The sequence below is a fragment of the Orbicella franksi genome, chromosome 2, assembly GCF_964199315.1.
Source record: "Orbicella franksi chromosome 2, jaOrbFran1.1, whole genome shotgun sequence".
Taxonomy (NCBI): domain Eukaryota; kingdom Metazoa; phylum Cnidaria; class Anthozoa; order Scleractinia; family Merulinidae; genus Orbicella; species Orbicella franksi.
Genome location: NC_138146.1, coordinates 8,833,094 through 8,860,936, shown reverse-complemented (window position 1 = coordinate 8,860,936; position 27,843 = coordinate 8,833,094). Strand labels below are relative to the sequence as shown.

General features: G+C 39.5%; 1 protein-coding gene across 1 annotated transcript; it reads left to right on the top strand.

Moving 5' to 3' along the window:
• The first annotated feature begins 1,686 nt into the window (after positions 1–1,686).
• LOC145479882 (cilia- and flagella-associated protein 43-like) lies at positions 1,687–27,110 on the top strand. Its single transcript, XM_081458354.1, has 32 exons — positions 1,687–1,877; positions 4,021–4,277; positions 4,926–5,022; positions 6,523–6,690; positions 7,088–7,245; positions 7,729–7,956; positions 8,441–8,553; positions 9,116–9,247; positions 10,432–10,542; positions 11,135–11,215; positions 11,743–11,891; positions 12,209–12,312; positions 12,929–13,084; positions 13,745–13,923; positions 14,640–14,789; positions 15,246–15,387; positions 15,908–16,158; positions 16,236–16,439; positions 17,209–17,485; positions 18,065–18,246; positions 19,319–19,595; positions 19,921–20,270; positions 20,960–21,243; positions 21,651–21,882; positions 22,439–22,551; positions 23,659–23,725; positions 24,026–24,118; positions 24,464–24,537; positions 24,678–24,768; positions 25,096–25,176; positions 25,764–25,917; positions 26,660–27,110. Exons 1-32 carry the CDS (start codon positions 1,849–1,851, stop codon positions 26,827–26,829), a joined length of 5,154 nt encoding a protein of 1,717 aa, XP_081314480.1. The 5' UTR covers positions 1,687–1,848; the 3' UTR covers positions 26,830–27,110.
• Positions 27,111–27,843: the final 733 nt, after the last annotated feature.

The following is a 27,843-nucleotide window of genomic DNA, read 5'->3' as shown; positions in this document are numbered from 1 at the left end:
GAAGAGGCTAAGAATGGGGATTTGGACGTGGATGACGACAAAACAAACACTGAAATATGGTACTGTAATTGCTGTAAAATCATTGTGACGATCGGCGATGTGAAGTTGATTGATAAAAACAAGATACGGAGGTTGTTAATGGGATTTTCTTTTGGGTGTCCGCTTACGGGACCTCAAAAACAAAGGAAGAGTTTAAGTCGTAACCTCTGAAAGTGTCCGCGGCCGCTTGCGGGAATGTCCGCTTACGAGAATGTAAAAATACAGAGTTTGTATGGGAGTTAAAACGGGGTTTCAAACAAGGAGGCCGTAAGTAGAGCTGTCCGCTTACGCGAGTGTCCGTTAAGAGAGCCTCGACTGTATGCGATATTGTACAGTTATTTGTACAGTAGAAAACCTGTTTGCCGGACAAGTCGGCGCGCGCACGCAAAACTCTCACACCCTCCCTCTTTCACTGATAAATTTATTGACTTCAGCAGTTGGTTAATAAATCTCTTATTAGATGTTTTGGAGTGTAGAATCGCTTAATATTGTTACTCATTGTTTATATTTTGACTTGCCCTACGGGTTCGTCAAAATACGACCCAACTCGTAAAAATATACAGCGATACTACACACCAAAACATCCAATAAGATATATATATTCTCCAATTTTCAAAACCGCTCGTGTTGCGAAAAATATTTGACGGATAAATAAACACAATAGCCTCCATTTGGCGCGGAAATATGCTCGGATATTTGTCCTTGGACATTATCTGTTCCTCAAAGCTCACAGTTTTCCTCGTACTACGCTGCGGAAAACTGTTCGCTTCTCGGAACAGATAATGTCCGCGGACAAATATCCCAGCATATGGGGGCTATTGTTTATATATCAAACAAGCGCGAGTGGAATATTTGTTTCATTAAAAACGCCCTCAAGATATAGAAAACTACAATGAAATAAAAATAAGAATGCCCCCCAAAAATTATGTACGCTTACCATATTTGTAGAGCTTGATACAATAAATTTGGCAGGTTAGACAGACGTCTAGACGCGGTTCACGGGAAAAAAATTACAGACAAATGTATGGAAATTTTGAAAAGTTAACTGAGCGTCTACTAACCAAGCTACATCCTTCAAACTTGGTGAATACAATCTTCTGCCTAGTATTGTAACGGTTTGATTCACAAATTTTGTAAAATTCAATTTTGGAAAACGTTATTTGCTATCGGATTCCCATACAAACACTGTAATTTCTGAGCGCTTTGCCTACCCGTCAAGATGGCGTCGAAAACCGTGATAAGGTCTATTGCTCTTTTGATTATTTAATGTTCAGTTTTAAATAAAAAGACATAGAGGATATTACATGGCCGCGCGGAGAAACGAAATTTGTCTTCGAGTGTTGAAGAATATTTCAACCAAAGCAACGGTGATCTTTTCACATGTGAAGATAACATGTTATTTTCACGGGCCAGTGAAGATATCAATTTTTCGCGCGAAAGCTCACTTTGGCATTTCATTGGTTTTTATATAATAAATATTTATTCGTTGGTCAAATAACCCACGCTTCCTTCCTCCCTCCCTCCCTCCCTTTTTACCACTCGTTCGTTCGTTTGTTGATGTCAGTTTACACGATTTTCCTAACTTTCGTTTTCACGGTCTCTTTGCCCAAATTACATGTACAGCAGAGAAAGAGACCACTTTTCCCGCGAAAAACAAGTGAGAGTTGCACGGAGAAGACTGGAACGAGGTGCGAAGTTGGAATGATAACTTTGGTCAGCGGAGTTGCGTCCATAGCAACGTCGAGAAATAGAAATGGCGGAGAAGAGTGAGGGGTTTCTCATAGATGTTTGCATGTTTTGAGCTGGAAAATGGATCAGTTTGGAACCCTTGAACTCGGGTAAGAAAATTGTACATATTTTGCTTAGTTCATGGGGAAGTGTAATACATGTAAAACACTCATGAAAGCTAAAAATATTCTTCAAAGTGATAAATTGTTACAGAGATAGTTTTGGGAAATGTCATTATAAAAATGTAAGCTTAATACGACGTTAAAATTGTTGTTTGCTGCAGTCGAAGAAACATGCACCTAGTCAGTGGAATGTGAAAGCTAACAGAAAGTACAGAACGTCATAAATTTAGATATGGATGTTATTATCAAATCAAAGAATTAGCTTATAATACACATGTAAGCTAAACTATTGACTTGTACTACTAGTACTTGCATTTGGTCTTATATCAGTTTGTGTGATTGAAATTCTTATAATAAGCTATTCATGCCCCCAAAGTAAGCCCCCACAACTGACAGGTCTCATGTATTTAAAATTTGGCCCTCGACGAAAGACATGCGTGTACATAAGCCCCCTACTAACAAAGAAAAGAGCTTACTTTGTATTTTGACAATTCAATACAGTACATATGATGTTCAGAGACCCCATATCTTCATTCAGTGATTATAGAGTTTATTTTTTGGTTCATAAATATTAAATGTATTTAGACCTCACCAGTCTTCAAATGAGATCATGATATGGATATCCAAAAATGAAATTAGATGGGTTTTTTTTCACCGCATTTTTGCTGTCTGAGAACAGAAAAGTACACTTCTGGTTGGTCATAAATCACATGAGGTGAGGGCCTGAGGCTAGTCAGGTTGTGACGTCAAATCAAGATTGGGGTTGACATATTTGTGAACCAAATTATAATTTATCAGGAATAACAAAAGAATGTGAAATGTACCAGGAAGTAGACACTCTTGTGTAGTTCTAATGTTGCTTCAACATTGTAAAATCTTACAAGTTAAAGATACATGTATGAGCACCAACATTCTTGAAGAACAGACAATATTAATTTAACTTTTTTGATTTCCATATGATGTTCTTGTAGATTCCATTTACCAAATACAAGAAATATTGGCTGTATACTCTTAACTTACTGTTGTTTTCTTATAAATGTACTTACACTGCTGGGTATATAAATTAAACTTTTCATCATACATTTTTTCTAGAAGCAAAGTTAAAATAACTTACTGTTTTACTTTGTTGAACTTTTAAGAGCTTTCCCAATTAGACAGGATACGGGTCAATAAAATTGACTCTGATTGAATTAAAGTGCCTATGAAGTAAAAAATAATTGCTGATTATTTGAAAGGCTTTTCAGAGTAAAGAAGAATGGCGTTTCCCTTTTTTTAATATCTTTTGTCGTTCTAGAGATATTTACGTTTTTGTATTATGCAAATGAGGAAAGTGATGACATCATAGGTGGTCCTATTTGAACAGTAAAACAATGAATCAAGAATATCTCTAGAAATATTGGAGCAGTGTTCTTCAAACTTGGCACCACAAACGTGCATCGCAAAAGAAGCAGAATGACACCTTCTGTGTTGTTGCCATGGCAACCCTTTTGGCTCCAGTCTCTTTCTGTGAAAAACCAAATACGCCAATTTGCAACCTTTCGAAAAGGGACAGAGGGTCTTGCTCGGAGCACACATGATTCCCATATTGTCTTAACTCTCCCCATTAGATTGTTGGGAGTGGATGATCCTTGTTTCAGATAAAATCTGGTAATGTTAGTTTTAATTAAAACAGGACCAGCGGCATAACTGTTGTCATGGCGATGACATGATGGGTGTCATTTTGTTTCTTTTGTGATGTACATTTCTGGTGCCAAGTTTAAAGAACACTGCTTTAATATTTCTAGAGATATTCTTGATTGAGTTTTGAACTGTTTTAGTGGAACAACCTATGACGTCATCACTTATAATACAAAAACGGGAATATCTCTAAAACAAAAAAAGATATTCCAAAAAGGAAAACGCCATTCTTCTTTACTTTGAAAAGCCTTTTAAATAAGCAGCAATTATTTTTTACTTCATAGGCACTTTAAATATTGTACATGTAATACTGGTAGAAGGTACATGTGTACCCATCAATATACTGGCCTCTAGTATATACATGTATGTATGATCTACAAATTATTCAATAGTCCTGAAAACAACTCGTTTCTTAAACTTTTAAATGCAATCTTTTTATGATTTTTCTGACTAGGTGGGCTCAGGGATACAATGGTTCCCCAGCCTTATTTGTTAACAGAGATACAATCTGCTTTGTGTGTGGGAACACTGTAAAGTTTGTAAATACCAAAGATAAAAGGGAGTCTGTTCTGTCCAGTCCTGGAGAAGGGATTGGAGCCTTTGCTGTGAATCCTTTGTATAGTAATGTGGCTTTTGCTGAGTTGAAAGTCAGCCCCAGGCTGTTTGTATATGTATTTCCCGACTTCTCAAGACCTCGTGCAATTCTGGAAGGTGAGAGAAATTTCTTTTCACTTTGCAGAGTTGTTAATTAACTTTTTAGGAAGAAGTGAGTTTCATGGACGATATGCCCTAGCTAGGTGCCAGCTAATTGGTCAATTTTTCTCCATGTTTTTGAAATTACTCAGGATAACATCCAAGACATTTATGGAGTGCTCAAATTTAAATTTAAATTATTCTAGAAAATAGTGACTTGTTTTGGACCACTACCACTCAGTTCTGGTGGGAAGAATTTTCTTTGAGTATGTAGTTGGCGATTGTGAAATTTTATGATGTATTATTTAAATTTTGGGAGCATTTTTAGGTGAGCACAAGGGGTATGTTGCACCTTGGTTCAGTTTGTGATCTTCTACTTTCTGGCTTATTTTTCCATAGGGGAGAGGGGAAGACTGGAAGACTGGGAGGGGGATTATATTCATAATATTGAATATTTTTGAATTGCTATATCATGGCTTCATTGAATTTTTGTGCATAGTTCTGGCTCAGACATGAACGTGTGAGAACTAGAAGAAGATTCCAAGTACAAGCAAACAATTAAGTTTAAATTTTTATTTCCTCCCCTCCTTAAAATAATTGATTTAATTGTATTGTTAGCCACTGCATCATCTAAGTCGTAATAATTTATGCTGTTAAATCCTTCAGGTGATGCAAGGTTAAGTTATTCCTGTATTGCTTTTGCAAACAACAGTACCATCCTGGCAACACATTCAGGTCTTCCAGACTTTCGGCTTACTGTCTGGTAAGCTCTAAACTAAGGCTATGATTTTGTCTGACTCTATGTTTCACAGGTCCTGTAAATACCAAGCATTTTGTTACATGTGTGCATAATCATTTTTGTTAGTTATCGTGGTACAATGGAACCCTAATAACATGAACATCATCACAAAAAAATTTAAGTTTATGTTAAATTTGAAGAATTAATGTACTCTTAGCTCGTGTTTTCATGAGAGATGTTTACCTTGGTTTTGTTTTAACTTTACTGAAGTAAAATTTTTAATTGTGTAAACACAGCAGCAAACCTCGGTAAATGGCGGCAAAATCAAAAGTAAGCCAACCTAGGTTTGTCAACAGTTGAACGCCTCATCAGGCATGGTTTAGCTCAGTAACTGTCGTAGTAGTCACTGAGGAAAAGCCAGCTGAAAAGCAGACGTTGTCGCGATATCTTGGCAGCAAGTGTTCATGCGTGCAGCGCGTAAAGAAGAGAAAAATAGACAAAGATTCCTCCTAATGTAAGTAGGTTTCAAGTCAACGGACAAAAAAAGCTAAATAAACTCAGGTTTAGGCAAAGAAATCTTGGACTGTTGTTTCCCCTTCATCGTCAAGTGCTGAAAGCATTTCCTTTCTGTTAGAAGCTCAGTAGCTTAGTAGCAGTTTACAGGCAGGTGCAACTAGAAGAAGACCTACCACAAATAGAGAAAAAAAAATCATAATTGATGAGGTCTATGGAGAAGAAAAGCAAATGTTAGAATTTAAAGTGGTCTGGAATAAGAAGAAGTACTGGTAAATGTTTACGTGGCCCGGGCTCCTTGGCAGATGCCGTTTCAGGTTTTTTGGCGGAAGAGGCTCAGCAAAATATCAAAATTTTCTTTCCACTATTCATCTACAAAGCTTTACATTTAAGGAGAGTTTGGCTCGACATCACCACAAGCAATTTGACAATGATCTACGTTCGGCATTGGGGTAAAGTCAAATTTTATAATTTTCCAATAGTTTCTGAGCAACATTGTAGCACTTGCTTTCCGAGAAAACCTCAAACCGTCCATTGTATGCGGCCTACTTTAGTTAATTAGTTTTGTGTAAACAGCTTCTCTAATAACTGCGGTTTAGCTATGAAACCTCAGTAAACAGTAACTGTAGTAAACCTCTCTCGTGAAAACACAGCATTAGTCTGTTATTTGTTTAACCTACACACTGAAACCAATTAGATGCCTATTAATAATATTACATGTATTATATATCATGACCACTTGTACAAGTTAATGTAGATTTCATATATGATCTTGCTTTTGTAATTTGTCAATACTTAATTGTTACTGACCTTTCCAGTACTTTAAGGTTTGTTTCTCCAGTCTTCAATATTTTTGCCAGATACAAACTATGACTTCACATAATTTGCACCATTTCATGTCAAACAATATAATTATGCTAATAATAGTAATATCCAAGAGGTTAATCAAGCTGTAAAATATTTATTGAGCAATACTAAATGACCATGGTTCTGAACATTCAATTATTTTAGGAACTGGTTTGACAAAGTGAAACTTTGCTCTGTTGATGTGGGAAGGCGTGTGTGTTCTGGACTGTCATTCAATCCAACAAACTGGCGACAATTATGTACTGTGTCAAGTGACATCCTGACATTGTGGAATATTGGCCAGCTGAACACTAAATACTCACTAGTCTCAAGGTTTCTACATTTTCAAGTCATTTTACCTTGCTTGTTATCTAGCTATATATAGCCTTTTGGTTTGTTTCTGCAGGGTTTTTAATCAGGTTTAATCAGGTTTAATCAGGGATCCATAATTTTAATTAATTTTGCTCGAGCTGCAAATACTGAGGTACTGTGATTCCACCATCTGGAAGACCATGTGAAATTTCAAGGAAGTGTAGATTCAAACCAAAAAGCCATACATAATGGATTGGTTTCTGGAAAAGCCCGTTGCTAAAAATTATGTTGCTGATAGTACAATGTAAATCTAAATGGAACGAGGCACTGTTTTCATGCAAAGTATTAGCATGTACTGCACACTGACTTGCATGTTCACTCAATGTTTTTAATATGAGACATCAAAATGTGTTTTTAGTTCATTAAGGCTTCCTCCAGCTGATGGCAGTCCAGAAGACGATGAATTTGAAGATTTGGGGCCATCTGTTAGTCGTATGAGCTATCCTGAAGGATATAGAATAACTAAAGCAGCTATTGCTGGATTAATTGGAGAGACTGCCAAGGATTATGAGCCAGGTTGGTATATTAAGTATTTAACAATTAGATTATGAGCTCAAGATTTCTATCATGTGTTGTTAGTTGACTTGGGCTGCACCCTCATCAACTATCATGCATAGAAATCTCAAGCTCGTAATCAAATTGTTTTAGTACACTGTATAAATCTACCAGTCATTCTTAGCTTCATCTAAATCCTCTTCACCTGTAGACACTTTGAAAACACAAAAGAAGTGGCCTCAGTTTTATTAACAACAGCACACTGCTAGGCTACTCATTATCTACAGCAGAATAGATGGTGAGCACTGTAGCCAATAAGAGAACAGAATTTCGTGATTCAGAACACTAGTAGTTTTATACTTATAATAATCATCATATATATACAAAAGATAATTAATTAACAAATAGTTTCAGATCATCATCGTGGATTAGAACTATCCTGTCACATCAAAATCCTTTGAGGTGATTAAAAATTATGTGCATTCTTACTCTGTTCTGTTGCAGGCGAGAAGAAGGAGAGGTGTCAGCCAATAAGCCACTGCTGGACAGCGGACAGTAAATTGTACTGTGGCTGTAAAGATGGCCAGGTCATCTGTGTTGACACTGAAACTAATCGAGTTACCATTGTATTGAACCCAAGTGCTCAGGAATCACAACGGGACAGAACAGATACATTATCCCTGTTGCGGAAGACAACTATGGAATCTATCGTGGAAACTGAAGAAGAGCAAAGTAACATTAAATATTGTTTTTTGTCTATTTCTCCCTGAAAAGTGTCTACTTTTTGTGGAACTAATAATTATTATAATTTTTTTTGAACACTCCTTGAGTATCTAATCCGCATAAAATGCAGACTGAAGTCTGCAGTCTGCGTTTTGTACTTTCCACTTCAGTATCTAGTGTAGGAGAATGTGTTCTATTCAGGAGTACATAAAATCTGCCCCATAAAATGTTTATATACAAGAAAAGTGAAGTCTGTTAACTACAAAATAATCAATGTATATATTGATTTATTGAGACCCACAAGACCTGTTTACTTTACAACCCAAAATTGATTTCAGCGCGTGTGAGTTTTTGAGACCTGAGACTTGGCTAAGCTAAGCTTAAAATTCAAGATGGATTAATGACTCCGTCCTATTAGGAGAACTTGGTATGCAAAGTTTGCCGTTTACTGACTGCAGAAGTCATACTAAAATGATTATTTTATTCTTGTCAGGTGAAGTACCCGATAATGAAGAAAAGCCCAAGGGAACAGATGCAGCTCATGTAGGACAGGGCTCAGCAGATTGTCTAGCCTTGCACAAGAAAGGACTTTATGTAGCTGGCCAGGTTTGTCATGATCAGACTACAAGTTCTCTTTCAGGGGTGGATCCAGGATTTTTCTTAGGAGGGGGTGCACCACTAAGGAATGGAGTAACTGACTGGTGAGGTAACCAAATTTTAAGAGCAAATATGAAGAAGAAGGCTTCATCTCAGGGGGAGGGGGAGGGGGTGCGCACCCCCTGCACCCTCCACCTAGATCTGCCCCTTGTATTTACTAAAGCCATAACATTTGCTTTAAAGAAGATTAGAAGAATGTGACAATGATGATCAGGAGAATTCTCAAAGGGAGTGTTAAGTGGGGTTATTCACTAGAACTAAGTTGTAACTTTGTGATATTAAAATGTTTTATGCTTAAAACATAGTAGCAAAACAATTCTGAAAAAAATATCTATTTTGTAGATACCACTTGACTTTGGAGTAAAAGATATAATAATTATTATTCATTTTTCTAGATGCCTGTAGGATTTATTTTCCAGTAAGACATCACCCTTAGTTTCAACACAATGTTGTTCCAAGACTTTTAACTAGGATTTGGTTTTGAATTTGATGTAGATTTGTTCACTTATAGAATGGAGTATTACAGTGCTTGGACATATCAAGCCCTGAACCTAGAGTCCTGGAACAGATTGACATTGGTTGTTCTGTGACTAGTCTTAACTGGTCACCAAACTATCGTACAATGGCTCTTGGCAGCTCTAAGGTATAGGGAGTGTATAGATACAAAAATACAATGTAACCAAGATGAATTGCAAAACATGGAAACAGATACTCTCAGTTTGTTTTATGGCTGGCTACATGAGTGGACATGAGATAAACCAAAACCTGCTCTATGATGGGCTACCCTAGGGGGCAAGATATGAGGCTATCTTGCTCCCTAAGGATAACCTGATCATGCCTGATGTTCCCCGCAAGAAACAGAGATGCCAACCTGAAAAAAGTCAAACATATTGCGAGCTTGTGGATTTGGCCTCTACTCAACCCCGACAAACATAGTACATAATTACTGTAACGTCTGTCTAATTCAACCCGGTAAATGACTCACGAGACCCACATATCCTGCAAAATGTCCCAAAACTGGCCAAAATACGATGAAAATGTGTATGTTGATGAGCACTATTCTTTGTATTTGGGAGATTCCGTGACCTGTATATGGGAGACCAGAAGATTCAGCATCATATTGAAATGACTCCTGGATAACCTGGAAGAGTTGGCATAGCTGAAGAAAATAGACAAAATCAGGCAAAAACAAGTTGGCTGATATCCAGCCATCTTGAACTCATGATTTGAGGCCAATAACCTAATAGCTTGATGCAAATATGACAGAGGGTTTGGAGTTTGTGAACTGAACAAAACAGCTCTCTTTCATGTTTGCATCAGGTAAGTTAAGACAAGAGGGCATGTATGTGTTTCTTGAATGTATGCACATGTGTAGCCAGAGTTAAATATATAGAGGATATTACACGGTGGCGAGAAGATATGAATTTTATGTTTGAGTGGCAAGAACAATATCTCACGAGTGAGCGAAGCGAACAAGTGAGATATTGTTCTTGCCACGAGAACATAAAATTCATATCTTCAAGCCAACGTGTAATGGTCTTTTTATTATATGGAGAAACCAATTCAACAAAAGCAAAAGGTGGGAATCGTGAAGTCATTGAACGATACGACACTCACAAAGGTGACATACGGAAAATACGCCACTCGGGGCCTGGATGAAGTGGCGTATGGAATCTACGAGTGGTTTAGTTCCCAGTAAAACACTCTTCTCCATATAATAAGATCAATTATTGAACAAGTTGAGTGGTTGTACCTTATGACTTTCAGGTCAACACATGAAAGGGGATGCAGTAATAATTATTTAAATTATTATAATTTATTCTTCAGGGGTCTGTTCATCTGTATGATTCTGAAGGATCTGTGACAGATTTGTTTGATGTTCATAATGCTGAGTTTGTTGGTGTTGATTGTCTAACGGCAGGAACTCAGTACTGTGTGGTAAGAAAGGAAAATTTTTTTTAAATAATAGAACTTAGAAAATCTGTGTGATGTTGTTAATGATATCATCTTTATTATGATACCGGGAGGGAACTCCCACATATAAGTGACCAGATGGTCATGAATCAAAAAGTTGTAACACTCCTAAAACCCCACAGGATGGTGTTTTGAGGGTATGGTGGAAATTCATTTGTAAATTGCCCACATTTTTGTATGTAAGAAGTACCAATTTGAAAACAGAGATAGCTGCTGTCTTATTATTTTTTGCCAGCTTACATACTTAAGATACCCCAGAAAGTCCTAGGAAAATGCTTGCATTGGGTCATGTGCAATATGCCCCCCTCCCTGAAATGGTACCAAGCCATATGATATTTTACCCCCTATACAATATGGCAAAACACAAACCCCTCCCCCCCCCCCAAGGTTTTGAGGTTCCCGGCTATTCATTAATACGTTCAGGGCTATAAACTTGTTACAGTGCTGAAAGTGTTAGCAGACAGGGCAGGGCAGGGCAAGGGGTTCTTGTCTTCATGTATTATGAGAAAATGTGCAGGTCTTTTTGGAAACTTGTGTTACCTTTCCTGTTTTTCAGAGCTGTAAAGCAGATGGTCTCTTACAGGTATGGGACATACAAACTAGCAACCTTGTCAGCAAAATCAACTTGGATTGTCAGGTACATGTATAAATTAATCTTAGGTAACCCTTGTTTTAGAATATTTACTGTTACAGTAATTTACATTGCATGTATCATTGGACGACTTACTTTTATAACCATTTTTATCTTTCCTCTGTGTGAACTCTGTACTTCTTTGCATCATGGATCAATTTAAGTGGTGACTTACTTCTGATATGCCATCAGAGAATCATTCAATAGTTTGATCAGTATCAAAGTTCTCATAGTGATATTGATATAAAATAGTACATGTATATGTTGGTGATGAGAACCTGTGAAATGACCAGCAATAGGAAATGCCAGCAGTTGGTGTATTTTGCCCAAATTATGCAATTTGTTTGTTGAATGTGTTGGTAACAAGAAATGTATTGGGTAAGCCTGGAAAGAAGAATAAGCATTATTTTATGTCCTCAAGTCTTCAGAATGTTTTTGTATTTTCATAAAATTCTCAGAGACAGTGCTTTTAATTGTCTCAGTGCTATGATGTATGTAAGTTTCATGCCACTGTCTCTTGTTTTCATGCATAGGCGTCATGTATGCAGTGCAGTCCGTCCTCTAGCACAGTGGCGGTTGGTTGCATGACTGGCCATGTGTACTTTGTAGAGATGACTGATGTTGAGAAGCCACGGCTTATTTACAGGAGTCATCTTCACCATGGGCCTGTTCTACAGCTAAGGTATGTGTGTGTGTGACTGCCTGGTTATCGTAAAAAAATTTGTGGTAATTATATGTTTTTGCAATCCGAAGCTGTATTTTTCAGACTTCTTCATCATCTGGACTTCAATTTTCTCAAAAGTCCTAAATTATTATGTTGAATGTTTTTGTTTATGTGACCTCTTTGTTTAAGTCCAACCAATTTTGAATTATTGAGGTCAGGCATTCCAGAGGTTTCATTTCCATTTATTGTGTCTTAAACCTAAATTTTTAGGCTGATAATATTATACACTTTGGTCAACTTCATGTCGTTTTTTCTCAATATTTGTATCTTCACAGCTATGACTGGAGTGGTCAGATGTATGTGACAGGCTCCAATGATGGCCATGTGTTTGTGTGCGATGCAAGAGTCAGCAACAATTTCAAAGTTCTTGGACATTTAGGTACAAATGACTCAATTGTTGTTTGCTTGTTGTTTTTCTATCATGGTGATTCTCTGTTCATTTTCATTTTTCATTTTATTTATTTATTCCATTCTAACATTACAAAGATAAATATAAAGTAGACAAGTAAGAGGAGAAATGGAAAAGGGCAAAAATATAGCAAGCTAATTAGATGCCCTTGTTTAATTGATAATAATAATTAGGGTAAAAAAGTTAACTTAACATAGGAGAGGAAGAGGTATGAATTAATTAACACTGAGCAAAATAATACTGGAAGAGTGCTTTTTTAAAACGTTTTCTAGTCGCTAAGTTATGTATAGATAAAGGAAGGTCATTCCAATAGTAACATCCAATAACAGTGGGACAAAATTTCCTTATATTTATTCTGGAGAAACCGGGATTTAAGTGTTGTAGGCATGCACTTCGAGTAACGTAGTTATGTTGCTCAGATACCAGTCTGAAAAGTGGAACAGTGTAGATGCTATTTTTCCTGTTTCTAAGAAATTCTTTTTGTCTGGCAATCTGATGGGCTGGCTTTTTCATGAAATCTTTAAACTTCCTTACAAGTTCACAGATGCATAACCAGTAACATAACTTTGTTTTCTTGTTGATGAAGATGTGAAAGGCACAGTGTGCTCAATAGCTACTCTAAATGCTCGTGAAAAAGATGGCCAGGGACCTTGGAAGATTGCAGTGGCATACCGTACAAGTCATAACAAACCATTTGCAACAAAACTACTAGAATTTGAAGTCACCACAGACATTTTGAATGGTGAGCTAAATTACTAGACAAGTACTTGTTGGCAGTCCAGAGTTCAAATCCTCGGTCACGCTTTGTAAATAGCCAACTGGTCTGCCTCCTGCCACTTGGGATTTTTAACTATGTTACGTTTATTTGAAATATTTGTTTCCTTTGTTTCAGTGGCATGCCCGTAAACTAGCTAAGCGTAGTGCTTGTATAGCTTAGTGCATGACCACTATAAATAAGATTTACATTTTTACATTTTACTTGGTTTACTATAGCAGCTATGCATAGGTAATACGAGTAGATGAGACTCAAGCTTTGACTGTCTTCGTTCAAATGCTGTACCGGGCCTGAGATATTCACATTTTAATTTATAATGTGAGCAAGAGCTGATTCTAACATCATATGAAATGAAACAAACCAAGCAAAACAACTGTATTCAAAGTTACAAGGTGTTAAATTTTCATGTTTTTAATGCATATATTTTTCATTGTCCACCGAAGAAGACTTAGTTTACCTTATGAACCAATTGTAAGTGTAAAATTTCGGTCATACCCATTCGTCTTAATTCTTTCGGTATTTTTCTACTTAAGAAAGCTACTGTTTTAAGGTTTCCTCTCATTAGAAAATAATTTAATTTGTACATCAGAAAAATGACGCAGAATTGTGGTTTCTTTTCCTGAACAGGAGCCAAGGAAGCGTTTTTGAACAGGAATCTTCTGTACAGAGATGAAGTGGTGAAGAAGTGCATTCATGACTTGGCATCTCCATGTTACAGTCTAGTGCTAACAAGTCCACAAACAGCTTTAACAGTGGCACATGCCAGAAAGGAAATGGTCAAACTAACACTTACAGGAGAAGACAAGGTAGCACACAGGATTGAAAACGTCAAGGCTTTCTTCTTTCTGTTTGTAACAATACTTGTCTGCCTTTCATCGCTCAGTTGTCAACCCATAGTTCTGCTCCTTGTATTCGAGTTTTCAGAGTCTTGGAAAATTCCGTGACTCTCAACAGGTTCCTTGAAAAATTCTTGAAAACTGTGATTGGCTAAAAGTAGACATCTGAGGGAAACTTGAGACGTGGCAGAACAAGCAATGGCTTTTCAGTCTTTTGCTTGGTCGTGTGCACCATGTCATGGAATAAACTTGTTATGTCATAGACGGTGACTACAGCTGTGTTAAGTAAGGAAATTAAATTGCTTGTTATACATCGATTGGAGGAGAACTTGTCACGTACATGGGTCAAAACTCACTAACTCCTTAGGGCGAACAAAACTCGCTAACTCCCTAGGGAAACAACAACTTGAACTCTCGACTGCACCTGATGCGGTCGTGCACCTTGAAACCACGACAAATTTGTGTACCAGCCGGCGTCAAGCAAACGATATTTTCGCCGTTTGTTCTATTATTGAGTTGGGAGGTACAACCAAACCTCGACCCTTGATGGTCTCGAGGAAACAAAGCTCACCGTTCCCTTGAGGCCAATCATTAACTGCTTATTCTTTAAGCCTCCATGGCAGTGGCTTGCATATACTGATTATCTGTGTTCTGGTAATAATAAAATGGTGACTGTTTTTCTCCAGGGTGTTCCACCGGATTCCAAACTGCAGCCATCTGGTTCATACCCTGGTCATGAGCTGCATGGTGGGCTGGTTACCTTGTCTCCGCATTTAAGGTGGCTCGCCAGCTGTTCACCTGATGGAAAACTTCTACTCAGAGCTGTTGGTGCATTGGTAAGATTTGTTTGTATTCCACATTTTACTAACCTTATCTGAGAGATCTATTTTGGACTTTGGTGTTAAACCTAAGAATTGCGACTGCATTGAAAATGAACGATATTTTCGAGTGCGAAGGAGCAATATTTACTTCTATTATATGGCTAGCTACGTGAGCGGGCAAGATGAACTGAATCCTGCTCTGTGATTGGCTACCTGAGCAGGCAAGATGACTTTGTCTTGCCCGCTCGGGACTACCTGCGGTATCCCGCAAGAAAACAGTGCTCTTTTTCCGTATAATAAATCTTTTATTGATCAAGCTTCTTCGGTCAATTTGGTTGGATAATGGCCTCGTTCTTTTTTGCGTGTTTATGGACCTCAACTCCGTCCATTAACATAAAAGAACTTGGCCAGTATCCAGCCATCTTGACCGAACCAGTTTGGTCGACAACCCATAGATATTTTGTGTTGCAGGACCGTACATTGCGTATCTCAGCGCATCATTACAAGCGAGGTGGAGCAACTCACATGTGTTTCACTGGTGACTCACAGCGACTACTCAGTACAGGGGCTGATGGAGTGCTGGCCTGCTGGGTGTGGAACTTCACATCAACAGGTAATTTCACCATTACTAGCTTATAAAAAAACAGGCCTGCATTATAGGAAACCCTTCAGTAGTGGTGAAACTGACTCCACATTTGACTAAAGATGGCAAAGAGGCCCATGGATTACATTTTAGGAGGTCCCGTACAGTTTTGAAGACACATAAACGAACTTGGGACACTGTAGTGTTACTTTCTTTCTCTTGGACACAAATAACTGAGATCATGTGTAAAGTTTCTGATAGTAGCATGACTTTGCGACATCTAACGTTACGTACCGTAGGAAAGGAAAAGGGTGTATGAACTGAAGTCAATTTTGGCCGATAACGGAACGAACAAGCCTGTTGCTGACAGAGCAAACATATTGGTTTCTGAAGAAACTGTTGAGCTGCGTTGGCGGGGAACTGGAAGCTGATAAAGCAGTTAGTGAAGCTGACTATTGGAGCGTCAGCCTTTTTTCAGAACAAAGTGAGAAGAGCTAACGCTGGAAACGTCCGTGTTTCTCTCGCTAACAGGAGCACTGTTTGTTGTTAGGTAAAGGCAAGGCCGCCGCGGCTATCGATGCTGCGCGTGCGCGCGCCTCACTGCTGACCACCATACGAAAAGATGAGGACAGTCTGGCGGCTCAGCGAGGAGACTACGTGCCTAGACCTCTCTCGCCAGTTGAGAAGGCGAATACTGAAGCGAGCGAAAAACAACAGAAGGTGGTAAAGGACGGTATTTACACCACCCCTACCCCAACCCCCTCGGAGGATGCTACTTGGCTTGAGAGGGCTGTTAGTGAGGTACGTAGAACACGGAAAGCTTGGAATTTACGAAGGGTTCCTTTTTTATACAGAGTCATTTGAACGTTCTTTTTCAGACCCAACGTGAAGAGGCGAAAAAGTTCGCTGAAATAAAGCGGAAGTTACGTCAGGAGATACAAGAATTACGTCATACTGTGCTACAGATGATGAACGACAACCAACAAGCACCGGAAATAGAGAGACTCGACAGACACGAGTACAACTTAGATGTGGATCAGCGGCAGAAACTGGTTTTGGAAGGAGAAGAGAAAATTAAACAGGTTTGATATGAAGGATTGGTCACTAAAACTAAATAAAACACAGACCTAATCAGTTAAATTGCGAGTAGAGCGGTTTTCGATTGAGTGTCGAAAGTAATTCGTAATTGCTTTGGTTTTACTTTTGCGACGCTGTGATTCGTTTAGAAACTAGTACCACCTATTCCCCCAATGAGATGTAAAACCAAAACCAATCGCGTTTTGGTGTAATGCATTTTCCCGCGCTTAGCTCGGGTTACATGAATTTGGTTAGAAATCTGATAACCGCTCTTTTGGGTTAACACAGCGAGGACGTTTCTTTGCTGCATGGCTAGTTTTTATCACAGATATTTGCAATATTCAGATCGCTTGTCGATGCCCGATAAATTCTAATGACAGGCGCCAACACTACAAATTATTATATGGCTATCTCCGTGAGCGGGCAAGATGAACCGAATCCTGCGCCGTGATTGGCTAACCGAGCGGGCAAGATGCAGTTATCTTGCCTGCTCGGGATTACCCGCTGTGTCCCACAAGAAAATTTAGCCATAATAAATCCTCTATTGACCAAGCTTGTTGGGTCAAGATGGCTGGATATTTGGCCTCGTTCATTTTTTGCGAGTTTATGGACCTCGACTCCATCTCGGTCTATAAACACGCAAAAAAAAAGAACTTTACCAAGATCCAGCTATCTTGACCTCACGCTTGGTCAATAACCCGTATTAATTTGGATACTGTTATTGAGGGCATATACTAAAAATCTATCACTGGTTTTAATATTGTGTAATAACAGGTCCGTGAGGACATAGGCCTGGCTAATCTTGCCAACCAGTACTTACGAGACATGATCAAGAAAGAATGCTGGGACGCCATGGTTGTCAAGGGACGGTCAGTCAATGCCTTTCATCTTCCTTTGTCAGTGTCCAACTACCCGATGAAGGAGAGAACCAAAGCTGAACTGGACGAGATTCAATATGTCAGTAACCAGAGGAAGATTGAACAGGCCGAGTGTGAGGCTAGGAAAGATGTAGTGTCTGGTCCGACTTCAGCCAGGAACACACCTCTTGTTGGTAAGATCAAGAACGCTGTTAAAGCCTGGTTCACATTTGTGAGATAAGTATAACAGCAGTGAAATAAGCTCAAGCATAAGCACAGAGAAAGAAACATGTTCCTTTTTCTTGTGCTTGCGCCTAGGCTTATTTCACCAGTGTTATGTTTATCTCACAAGTGTGATCCAGGCTTAAGTGATCTTGCAACTTTGGTATTACCAAGGAAAAAGCTAACAATAAAACTAGTATGCATGCAATTTCCAAATTTGAAGTCAGATGATCATTGGTTGTTTGGACAAGTATTCGTAAAAGAACTCGAGTAGCTTCACATTGTATTCTCCCACAAAAAAGCGTGTTCGTGTCAGAGGTGGTGCGCAACTTAAACTCAAGGTCTCAAGCGTCTATGGAAAATGAATTTGTTGCTTGAACGGCTTTGAAATATGTTGTTTTCACTATTGTTTTCTTTCATAACATCACAGATTTTGGACTTACAGTATTGGTCCTTGAAAGACTTTGACCTTTTGTTAGAAAAATGAAAGAAAGGAATCCAGTAACTTCAGTTTCTTTCATGTTTGTTACTCATTTCTGTTCTTAAATCAGATGAACGTCACGAGTTTGAGGACGAGGATGCCCTGGCTGAGGATGAAGAAGAGAAGACTGGTGATAACCCTGCTACATCCGGGAGTCGTGGCCCCGCGTACGGCGGTGGGAATGAGCTTTTTCAAAGTCAGTTCCAGCTCCACACGGTCCAGCAGAAACTCAATCAGATTGTTCTGTTGCAGGTGAGTTAGGGTTATCAATAAATAAATTCTGTGGAACGAGCGTGTGAATGCATGCGTGTGGAACGAGCGTGTGAATGTATGCGTGTGGAATGTGTGTGTGAATAATGTAAATTAGCTTCATAACTTGGGTGTGTGACATTTCAGGAGGTTAGTTGAATAAATGGACTCTGGAGTATAGGTCGTCTCCTTGAAAACTACGAAGTCTACAAAACGGCAGCCTCTCGTATCATCAAATGCATTGGTGTTTTGCGAGGCCCTCAAATTGGAAGTTGTTTTGCTTTCACCTTTAATGGAGTAATACAGCGAATGTTTCCTAGAAAATATCGTTCAGTGGGCTACCTTCACTTAACAAAATATGCTTGATAGCGAGGTCTAGAGGCAAAAACAAAAGAAAGGAATAAACATGCTCATATTGTGTTCACTGATCTGGTTCTTGTGGGACGTTAAAGAACGCATGACACTGTTCGAAAACAGTAGGGGACGTAGAACCCGGTGTCATGGTCTATCTGACTTGTGCCGGTCATTGGTCTGGGGTGGGTAAGGTGAGATCATACATGGACTGAAGTGGCTACAAAGTGCGCCTTCATATGCTGACGTCCGATCTCACTTCTCTGGTTCCTCCGCAATTCAGCCTCTGGCTGCAAGGGAGGAAATTGGCACCAACTATCTATCCATCTATCTCATTCAATTTCCTTTGTTTTTGTCCTCAAGGCCTCGCTGCCAGTCGACCAATTTCGATATATTAAAGTTCAACCTAAAACAATTGACCCCAGTACGAGGCTCTAGGGAATAACTACGGAGTTTGTGGGGTTTATTCCCCAGAGCCACGTTCTGGGGTCTATTGTGTTAGGCTGAATCTTAATATATCGAAATTGGTCTGTTATAAAATATCCTAATCGAAAACAGTCTATTGTTCGCTCTTTTCATTATCGTTTTCTTTTTCACCTTTTTTTTGCCTTGATCTTTTACTGGTAATATGTTCTACCAACCCAAGTCCAGCGACAAAAAATGTCTGAAGCAGTTTGTTACAAACTTATTGACTAAAGCACTGTATTTGCAATCTCCACATTAGGACGCCATTCATAGAATCAAGGTGGCTTTTAACAAGGAGTTTGACGAAGTCTTCAAACAGAAAGAAGCCGAAATTAAAAGAGTCAAGGAAAAGAACGACAGGATAAGAAAGATTCTAGGTGACCTGGAGATCGACGAGAACGTGTTTGAACCTGACATGAGCGTAGATGAGAAGCCTGAACTGCTTTTAGAGGTGAAGAATGATGAAGTACCATTTGAGAAGTACATCAGTCCTGAAGACAAGCTAAGACTTGACGAACAGGCCAAGATTGAAGAAGGTTTGTAACAAACAACCAGAAAACAGCTTGGATTTCAAAAGAAAAAGTATATTGAACGGAAATTATAAATTTAAGGGTGCCTTATTGTTTTATCGACTTTTTTTAACATCAGTAGAATAGAAATCTCGCAGCTAATCTATACGCTGCAAATGGTGTATAGAACAAATGAGATCTTAAGGCAAAGCTGCAGCCGGTGACAAGCGAGGGTGGCGAGGCGGGAAATTTAGTTCTTATGATTGGCTAAGAGGAGAGCTTGCAGCAAGATTTTTAACCAATCACATACAACAATACAAACGTTATCCTCAATTTGTTTTCTTCTTTCTAGAGCGGCGCCTGGCACAGAAAGGTGACAACGCACGGGAGCGGGCGTTGATGATGATGATGCAGGGAAGGCTGGAAGCCAACCCTGAAGATGAGCTCAAGAAGGATCTGGTACCACCCGAGTTCATAACAAACAAGCCGCTAGAGGAATGGAGCGAGGAGGAGCAAAAGGCCGCCAAGGACTTCGAGAAGAAAAAGCAACAGCTACAGGAGGACCGAGAGAAGTACCGCAAGTCACTGGAGACTGAGCTCAAGAAACTCCAGAGTGGAATCACTGATGCCACCGCCTCATTTGACGAGAAACTGAGCCAGCTGTTTCAGAGGAAAGTCAAGACTGAAATGGTTATTTACCAGGTTTGTTTTGCCAAGTCCTGTTGCGGGGCTAAAAGAGCTGCATCACGGTTTCTACATCTAGGAAACTGTAGCCGTGCCTTTCTTCGGCGGGGGCTTGTTGTTACCTTCTTTACGTTTTTCTATCTTAGTAAACCATTATTTCGCAGTTCATCGTTTCATAACTTATTACACCAACGTTAAACGTGATCAGATCAGATCAATATGATACAATCATTGACTGATTCAAACAGTATCTTCCGTGATAACTACCATTTCTTTTTCGTCAACCCTTGAGAGGTTACGTTACTTTGGGGCGTTGACTGTAAGCACCTTGTTAATTTACAACCCCTGTTCAAGAAATATTTTTCACAAGAAATTCAGCTAACTAACGTAAGGTGTTCTTAACATGACGAGCTAATGCGCGAGAAAGTGACAATGTTCGTTCTATTTTTTCTGTGCTCTAAAAAGCTGGCTCTATTATGTGATTGGTTTACTCTTTGGGCTGTTCTCGAAATTGTCCTACACGTTCCACTTCAAAGCGTTTAAATTCCCCTTTTTCATCGTACAATTCGTTCAATATTGGTTGAGGAGGGCGGGGAGTTTGATGGTTTATTATGCTGATGAATTCTTAGTCTGTTAACAAACATCCATTATTTTGTATTGGTATTGAGTGAAGAAGTTCGATACTGATCTGTTTTTCGTTTGTACAGGAGGATCTCAAGATCCTTCGTTTGATGGTGTCAGTGTTGACTGAAGCAGAGCTGGAGCATCAGGAGGCAGAGCTCACCCGGCGGATGAACGAGACGAGAGAAAAGAAGACACTGACAGCAGGTGCCCTGGCTGAAGCCAAGCGTGAGGTGGATCACTTCCGTGACTCCTACGAGATCGTGTTAGCTGAAGACAAGGCGCTGGATAAAGCGTTCAAGAAGGAGTTTGCAGACCAGGATGTGCACACAGTGGAACAGTTATATAAACTGTTCAAACGGAGGCCAAGGTGAGAAGGACAGTCTGTGTCCGATTGCTCTGTCATTGAGCACTAACATAGCCGAGAAGGCTAACAATCAAACTAAGGCAATCCGAGTCCAATATATATTGGTTATTGAGCAAGCTTGTCTCGGTTACATGGCTTGATCTTAACCTCGCTCCTTTTCTGTGTGTTTAATAAAGGATTTACTATACAGCATAAAGATCACCACTTTTTCTTCGCGACACAGCAAGCAAGCCAAGATATCTGCTCGAGTAGCCAATCACAGCGTAGAATTTGCTTCATCTTTCTCGCCAGCGGAGCTAGCGAATGTAATAATTCTAAGTATTTGACCGGATAAAGTTGCTACAACTCTTTTTCAGCGAATCATGTGATTGTCATGTTATTAACTAGTTGTGTCTTTCGTTTTTCCTCAGAGGACAGAAACAACTCAAGGCTGCCACAGAATCACACGGGGAACTTCCAGAGAGTGGAAGCCCATTTGGTCCCAGGCCTTCCTCCTCGCGCACTAATTCAGTCGCTATGAGGAGCCTGGAGCGAGCAATGGACGAATTAGATGATGAACAGCACATGCCTGAGGGGGTAGAGTCTGCTGTCTGGCAAAGACTGGTGCAAGCTAGGAGACAGAAAGTCGAGAGCGAGCAACAAGTACTTTTGTTTATTTAATTACGTTTTCATCTTATGCTACTTTTATTATGTGACAAGGTAGTCTTGAGGTAAATCCCAGCGTTCTGATTGGTTCTTTCTTGTTTGGGATTTGGAAAAGGCCATAAGCCGTTCAGTTTTTCGTTTTCGAAAGCATGGTCCGAGTCCCATATAATTAACTACTTACTAACTTAGTTTGCTCGAGCCGTGCTGGGGAATATTGGCCCTCGGTCGTATTTGTACGAACCTCGCTGCGTTCGGTCCGCTGGCGCCGTTGGTCCGCTGGCGTCCCCAGTCTAAATTACCCGTAGACACTCCTAATCACACAGTGTTTGCTCCGGTCACGCGATCTTTTCCTCCTTCTTGCGTGACAAGCCTATAAAAAATCGTGAAAGAACGCTGAATATTCCAAGCAAATCAATATCTTGGCATCGCGCTAATCAGCAGAGCCAAGGATCCAGGCACGTTTGTGCATCTCAAGAGCTGTTTTGGGGAGTGTGGCAAAAAAGATGTAAAGTTTTTCAGAGTGATAGTGGTTTCTCTTTTTTTTCTTGTAAAGGTTAAAGCTAAGGCGTTGATTTTAGCTGAAATGAATTCGTTTATGCAAAGAAGAACAGAAGAGGATGAAAAAGTCAACGGAGAGCTGGAACACACTCTGCAGGAACTACAGAGGTAAACAGCTGCCATCGTTACCTGTCAATATCAAGGGAACACAGCTAACTTTTAGTTCAGATTCCCGTCCCTAAGAATCGATGCAAGATTCAAGGCTCCAAGGAATTTGATGTTCAGTTCTCTTCACCTTCTGATATAGTTTTAAACCAATGTTATTTTTCAAAAATTAAGGTGTTAAATGCTCGTTTCACTTGTGGAATGCTGGGCAGAAATACAGGTCTTACAAACTGACGAGCTGAAGGAATTATGCTTCAGTCATAATCACGATAACTGAATATTAGGTTGTGGTAAATGAAAAGTCAGGGAATTTTGTTTGTCTTCGAGAACGGGATGCCTCCGGTTGTTGCTATTGTCGCTTGGAATGTCTACCTTATGAGAAGCTCTGTTTTCATTGCAGACATCCTCTCGCTCCTCCACTTGTCAATCTTTTACCCGTGTTATTCGCGCCCTCAATTGAATCGATTGTTTTCTGTCAGGCCCAGGTTAAACGCCGTACTTCACATGAGCCGAACCCAATTAGGCTCACGTGAAGTTCAGCGTTTGACCCAATTAAGCTCGACCGATTTTATTTGGAGCGGCTGAGGCGTTCTTCTCGCCTGGCCAGCCGTGAATAACACCTGAAGACCGACTTTGGGTCAAACGCCGATCTTCACATGAGTCGAACCAAACGCATGATAAAAGGTCTAAGGGCGCCATTTTCACTTTACGTTGAAAAACCACTGACCAACAAGACCGCTTTTGTTATTTGTTTGGTGTAGGGTCGTGCAGCAGTTCGGTTCGACTGAATTAAGTTCGACGTTTGACTCAAACAGGCGTTCTATTAATTATTTGAGTCAACCCAAACTGTCATTAGGTTCGGCTCATGTGAAGTACGGCGTTTGCCCCGAGCCTCAGAGAGACTGGTAACTAAAATGAGCTGTCGTCATTTCGTCTTGGCGACGTGATAGCCTTCGGAAAGCGTCGAGCTTCTTTTTGATTGGACAAATGACTTTTGGAGACTCTTCAACTAGTTCAGTACTACATTACTTGTTAACGTGAACGAGTCAGCTAATCCATTTTCGCGTTGGCCATTTCCAGTTACTGAGAGCTTACTATTCTTTTGTTTAGGTTGCGAGATGAGAAAATGAAGTTTCATATCAACTTGGAAGTACAGCTGTTGCTCAAACAAGGACAGGTTGGTTTTTTTTTCGATGAGTTACGTCACCGTTTGGGCATCTTGAAAAGTTTAGCCTAAATTTTTCAAGTTGGTCGTTTGTAATCCGTGTTAATCCTCTCCACCCTTAACCATCCTCGTTCCTTTATGTTTATTATTATCTCTTTGATGTTTTTCCATCTCAGTTAATTACTATTTTCAGGTTTTCTTCAATTTAAAAATAATTTTGCGAGTGGCCAAAATAACTTAGAATGCTGTGACTGAGCTCCTGTTAGTGTTTTCCTTCAGTGAACATCTAACCATAGTTTGGTTGTATTTTAGGTGGAGGTCTCCCCAGGCCCTTTCATCACTGACTATACAGACAGTGCTTTGATTCACCGCTCAGTTGTGGAGGATCTTAACGCTCAAATCACGGTAAGGACACCTTCTTACTGCAGTCGCTTTTCAGCGAAACTATTTCTTAAATAAAGCAGCACAGGGCTTAGGCCATGAATTCCATACTCCAGCTACTCTCAGTGATTCGGTATGTGAATATCACGGACAAAAACCGCACCCGTTGTACAATAGCTCTATTCAGTCCACTACCCAAATTTTCCAAAGGTGACTTGTTGACTACACTGATTGATCATGCTATATTACATGAAGCGTCTTTTGTTCGCCTCTCCACCTCTCGACAAGGAAAAAGTCTCTTTACAGAAATGTGTGATTCTCTCGGCTGAGATCTAAACTTGTCCTTGATGTATGCTCACTATCCTATAGACCCTCGGGAAAGGAAAGATTGCCACCATGGAAGACAGTAAAGAGTTCAGGAAAGGAATTCATCGATTGGAATGGTAAGTATAACATTCTTATTCCAGCTTATTTTTATCCCGTGTAATAATATAATCTTGCACTAAACATTACTGACCCATGAGAGGGAAGTGAGGTAGGCATTCAAGGACGATAACCATCAGAGTATTGTTGTTATTTGCAGGGAACATAAAAAGATGGACATGCAGTCAGAAGACCTCCAGGCCAAGATTCGTGACATTCAGTTACTGAGAGTCACTAAGGAGCTGCAACAGGTTAGATTAAATACGGCTAGATTGCTCAGCAGCAGTATCGTATAATCTTTGTTAGTAAGTCAAATTGTGGTGCTGTCGTGTAGTCGTGTTGTTCATGACTGCGTAATCAGCATCGGAAACTCTTCGGGTGTTTTCCGAGGATTTGTCAACAGCAATAATTTACTGATGTTTTTGAAATTGTACATTTAAGATGGTTAAGAGTTTGTATCCTTATTTTCTGGACTGAATTTTTCCAAATAGTTAGCTCCGATCCCCTGACATAGACAAGACTGCTTTGTAGTATAAGTGTTCAAGTGATGTTTGGTTTGTTTGTGTGTTTCGCCCCAGTTTCTCTCTGAAGGAGATCAACAAGCCAGGCAACAGCAGGAGATTGAGACTCTAGAGAAAACTCTTACGTTACAAGAAAAGGTCAGCGGCTTTATCAGTAGAGCTGATGTCATTGTATTAATGAACGAAACTATGGTTACGTATGGGTTATATACGAAATGGAACACAGTGGAATTACAGAACCACAATTGAACGGTCGGTCTATACAGCATGTGGAGGAAAATCACTATGAACTTTAAGTATAGCTTTTTTAAAAGGCTTGTTGGCATGTAGAATGTGTTGCCATTGTCAGTTCGTCAGGCTTCAAGTATTTCTGGTTTTAAAAAGGGAGTAAGGGACTACTTAACTTCAAGAAATGTTTGATTTAGCTGTTTTAGATGCTTTTATTTTATCAGGGTGCCTGCCTCGCATGGTCTCTTTTGCTGACCATCCTTGTGGCATTTTTTCTTTTTTTTTTTAATTGTATAGTATTTTATCTAGTTTTTGTGTTATCACTGACCATTAAATCGTAATAAATTAAAAAATAAATTAAATTAAAATTAAAAATAATCCTAAGACTTTTAGAAAACAGGGATTAGAAATTTCATTTAAGTTAATCCGATCACGTCTTTTTGACGGTGTGTTACCTATCTATCTTACCTGGGTTATTTCTCTTCCTTATCGTCTAGATGCATCATCGTAATGTAAACGACCGCAAGGAAGCTATAAAGAATATCAAGAGATTGATTCGACGCAAGGAAAAAGAAAATGAACAGCTTGATGCTGATTTAGAAGAACTTGCCCTGTCGGTCGCTGAGCGAAGGAACGTGAATGAAGCAAATGGTACGTGTAATGTTTTTTGTTGTAGTCAACCTCTTTGGTTCCTATGATGTTTTGCTATATCTCCTGCCTTCAGTGAATTCATCAATAGCCCGAACAAGTCTTGCACGCCGAGTCTTTCGATTATATCCACCACCACCATCCCCCTCCCCCCACCTCTGCGAAGACAAGCCCGTGATCTTCACAGTAAACTCAGTAGACTGTAGAAGGAACTATTTAAAATTTCTTAAGAGTATCAGCTCCTTACTGCAAATGTTACGTGGATGTATTTTATGTCGCTGCAATATCTTAAGACAGTGTACAGCTTGTTTGTGCTTTCATATCGTTAACTTTAGAGAATTTGTTAATGCGATAATCTTGTGCCCGTCTGAAATCAATTACTGATTAGACGCATGGCAACATGCAATCTATTTCAATAATATAATAAAGAAAAATGTTAATGACGTCATCTATACGTCTTCAATTGATCGTATAGTAGGTATGAACCAATCAAAGTGCGAGAATAATTCGACTTATAATTCAAATATATTTGCATGCATTGATGCACGCAGTGACGGATCTAGGGGATCAAGCAATCAAAACCGCCTCCCCCCTAACCCCCCAACCCCCACCGCCTCCCCCCTAACCCCCCCAACCCCCAACCCCCACCCCCTTAGCTCAAGGTCTGGATCCGCCACTGGCATGGGAACAGGCTCATTGTGAGACATGCCTAATAAGTCATCATTTCCATTGTTGCCTTGCACAGCTGCTGGTCGGAGTGACACTGGAGCCGAGCGACGCCTGCAGGACATTGTAGCACGGCGCAAGTTGGTAGACCTCGCCAAAGCGCAGGCGCAGGAGGTGGCAGTGCTGCGGGCAGAAGTTGAACGACTACGCATGCGTACCTTCCCTGCTCTTGTGCAAATTGAACATTAAAAATTCGATTGAACTGTAAATAAGGCAAAGCAAAACCCAAGGTCTGCAGTGAACGTGTAGTGTCGAATTAACACGAACTCTGGTCGTTTTATCAAAGCATTTAATTGTTCATATTCTGAGTGATATCTGTTGACAGGTACTTTTCAACTAAAATTCATGCCACAAAGGTGATTGGTGGCATTTTAAGTTTTAATTCTGATTGTAAACAACTCTTGTTTCCTGATGGAAGATGTGCATAATACTGCCAAAGCAGAAGTAAACTTAAAAGTGTTTTATATGTTGTTTACCGTTATTACTTGTTTGTTTTGCAACAGGTGCTAATGTCGGACTCATTGACTGAATCAAATTATGCATTCTTGCTTTACGTCCTAACATGCATGTGATATTTCTGCACCCTCCCTACCCTCAATGAAAACCTGGCTTTGATTAGAGAAGTATGCATCTGTACAGCGCAATGTTGCCGTTACAATTTTCGACATGCGGCGTCTCTCACTGTGTTACAATTTGAAAATGGTCCGTCCACATGCGTTTCTTAAATGTTTTCCTTCCAAAAGATAGTTTGAGTTAAAGTTTTTTTTTCCTCCATACTACTTAAATGTGAAGAGGTGGAAGCCATCAGAAAAGAAAACATGCTGCTTGAACGTAAATGAGAAAACGAAACAACGGTCCTGCAGGGCAGAAATATATCACGACATTTGCTTATCACACCGGGGGCGGAAACTCCTTGATTATTGATTGCCACTAAACAAATTTAAATAAAGAAATGAAGCTGTAAGTTCAGGCCGCAGTTGAGACAATTGGATTAAAAGATATTGCTAGGGATACAATACAAGACTTGCATATTGAAGAATCGATATTGTGCAGTTTACACTGAGAAAATTGCATATTTTACAACTTGATGTTGCCGCACATTTTACAAGATATTGCATATTTTTACATACAGATATTGCATATTTTTACATACAGATATTGCAGATTTTACAGGATATTGCAAATTTTGCAAATAAATATTGG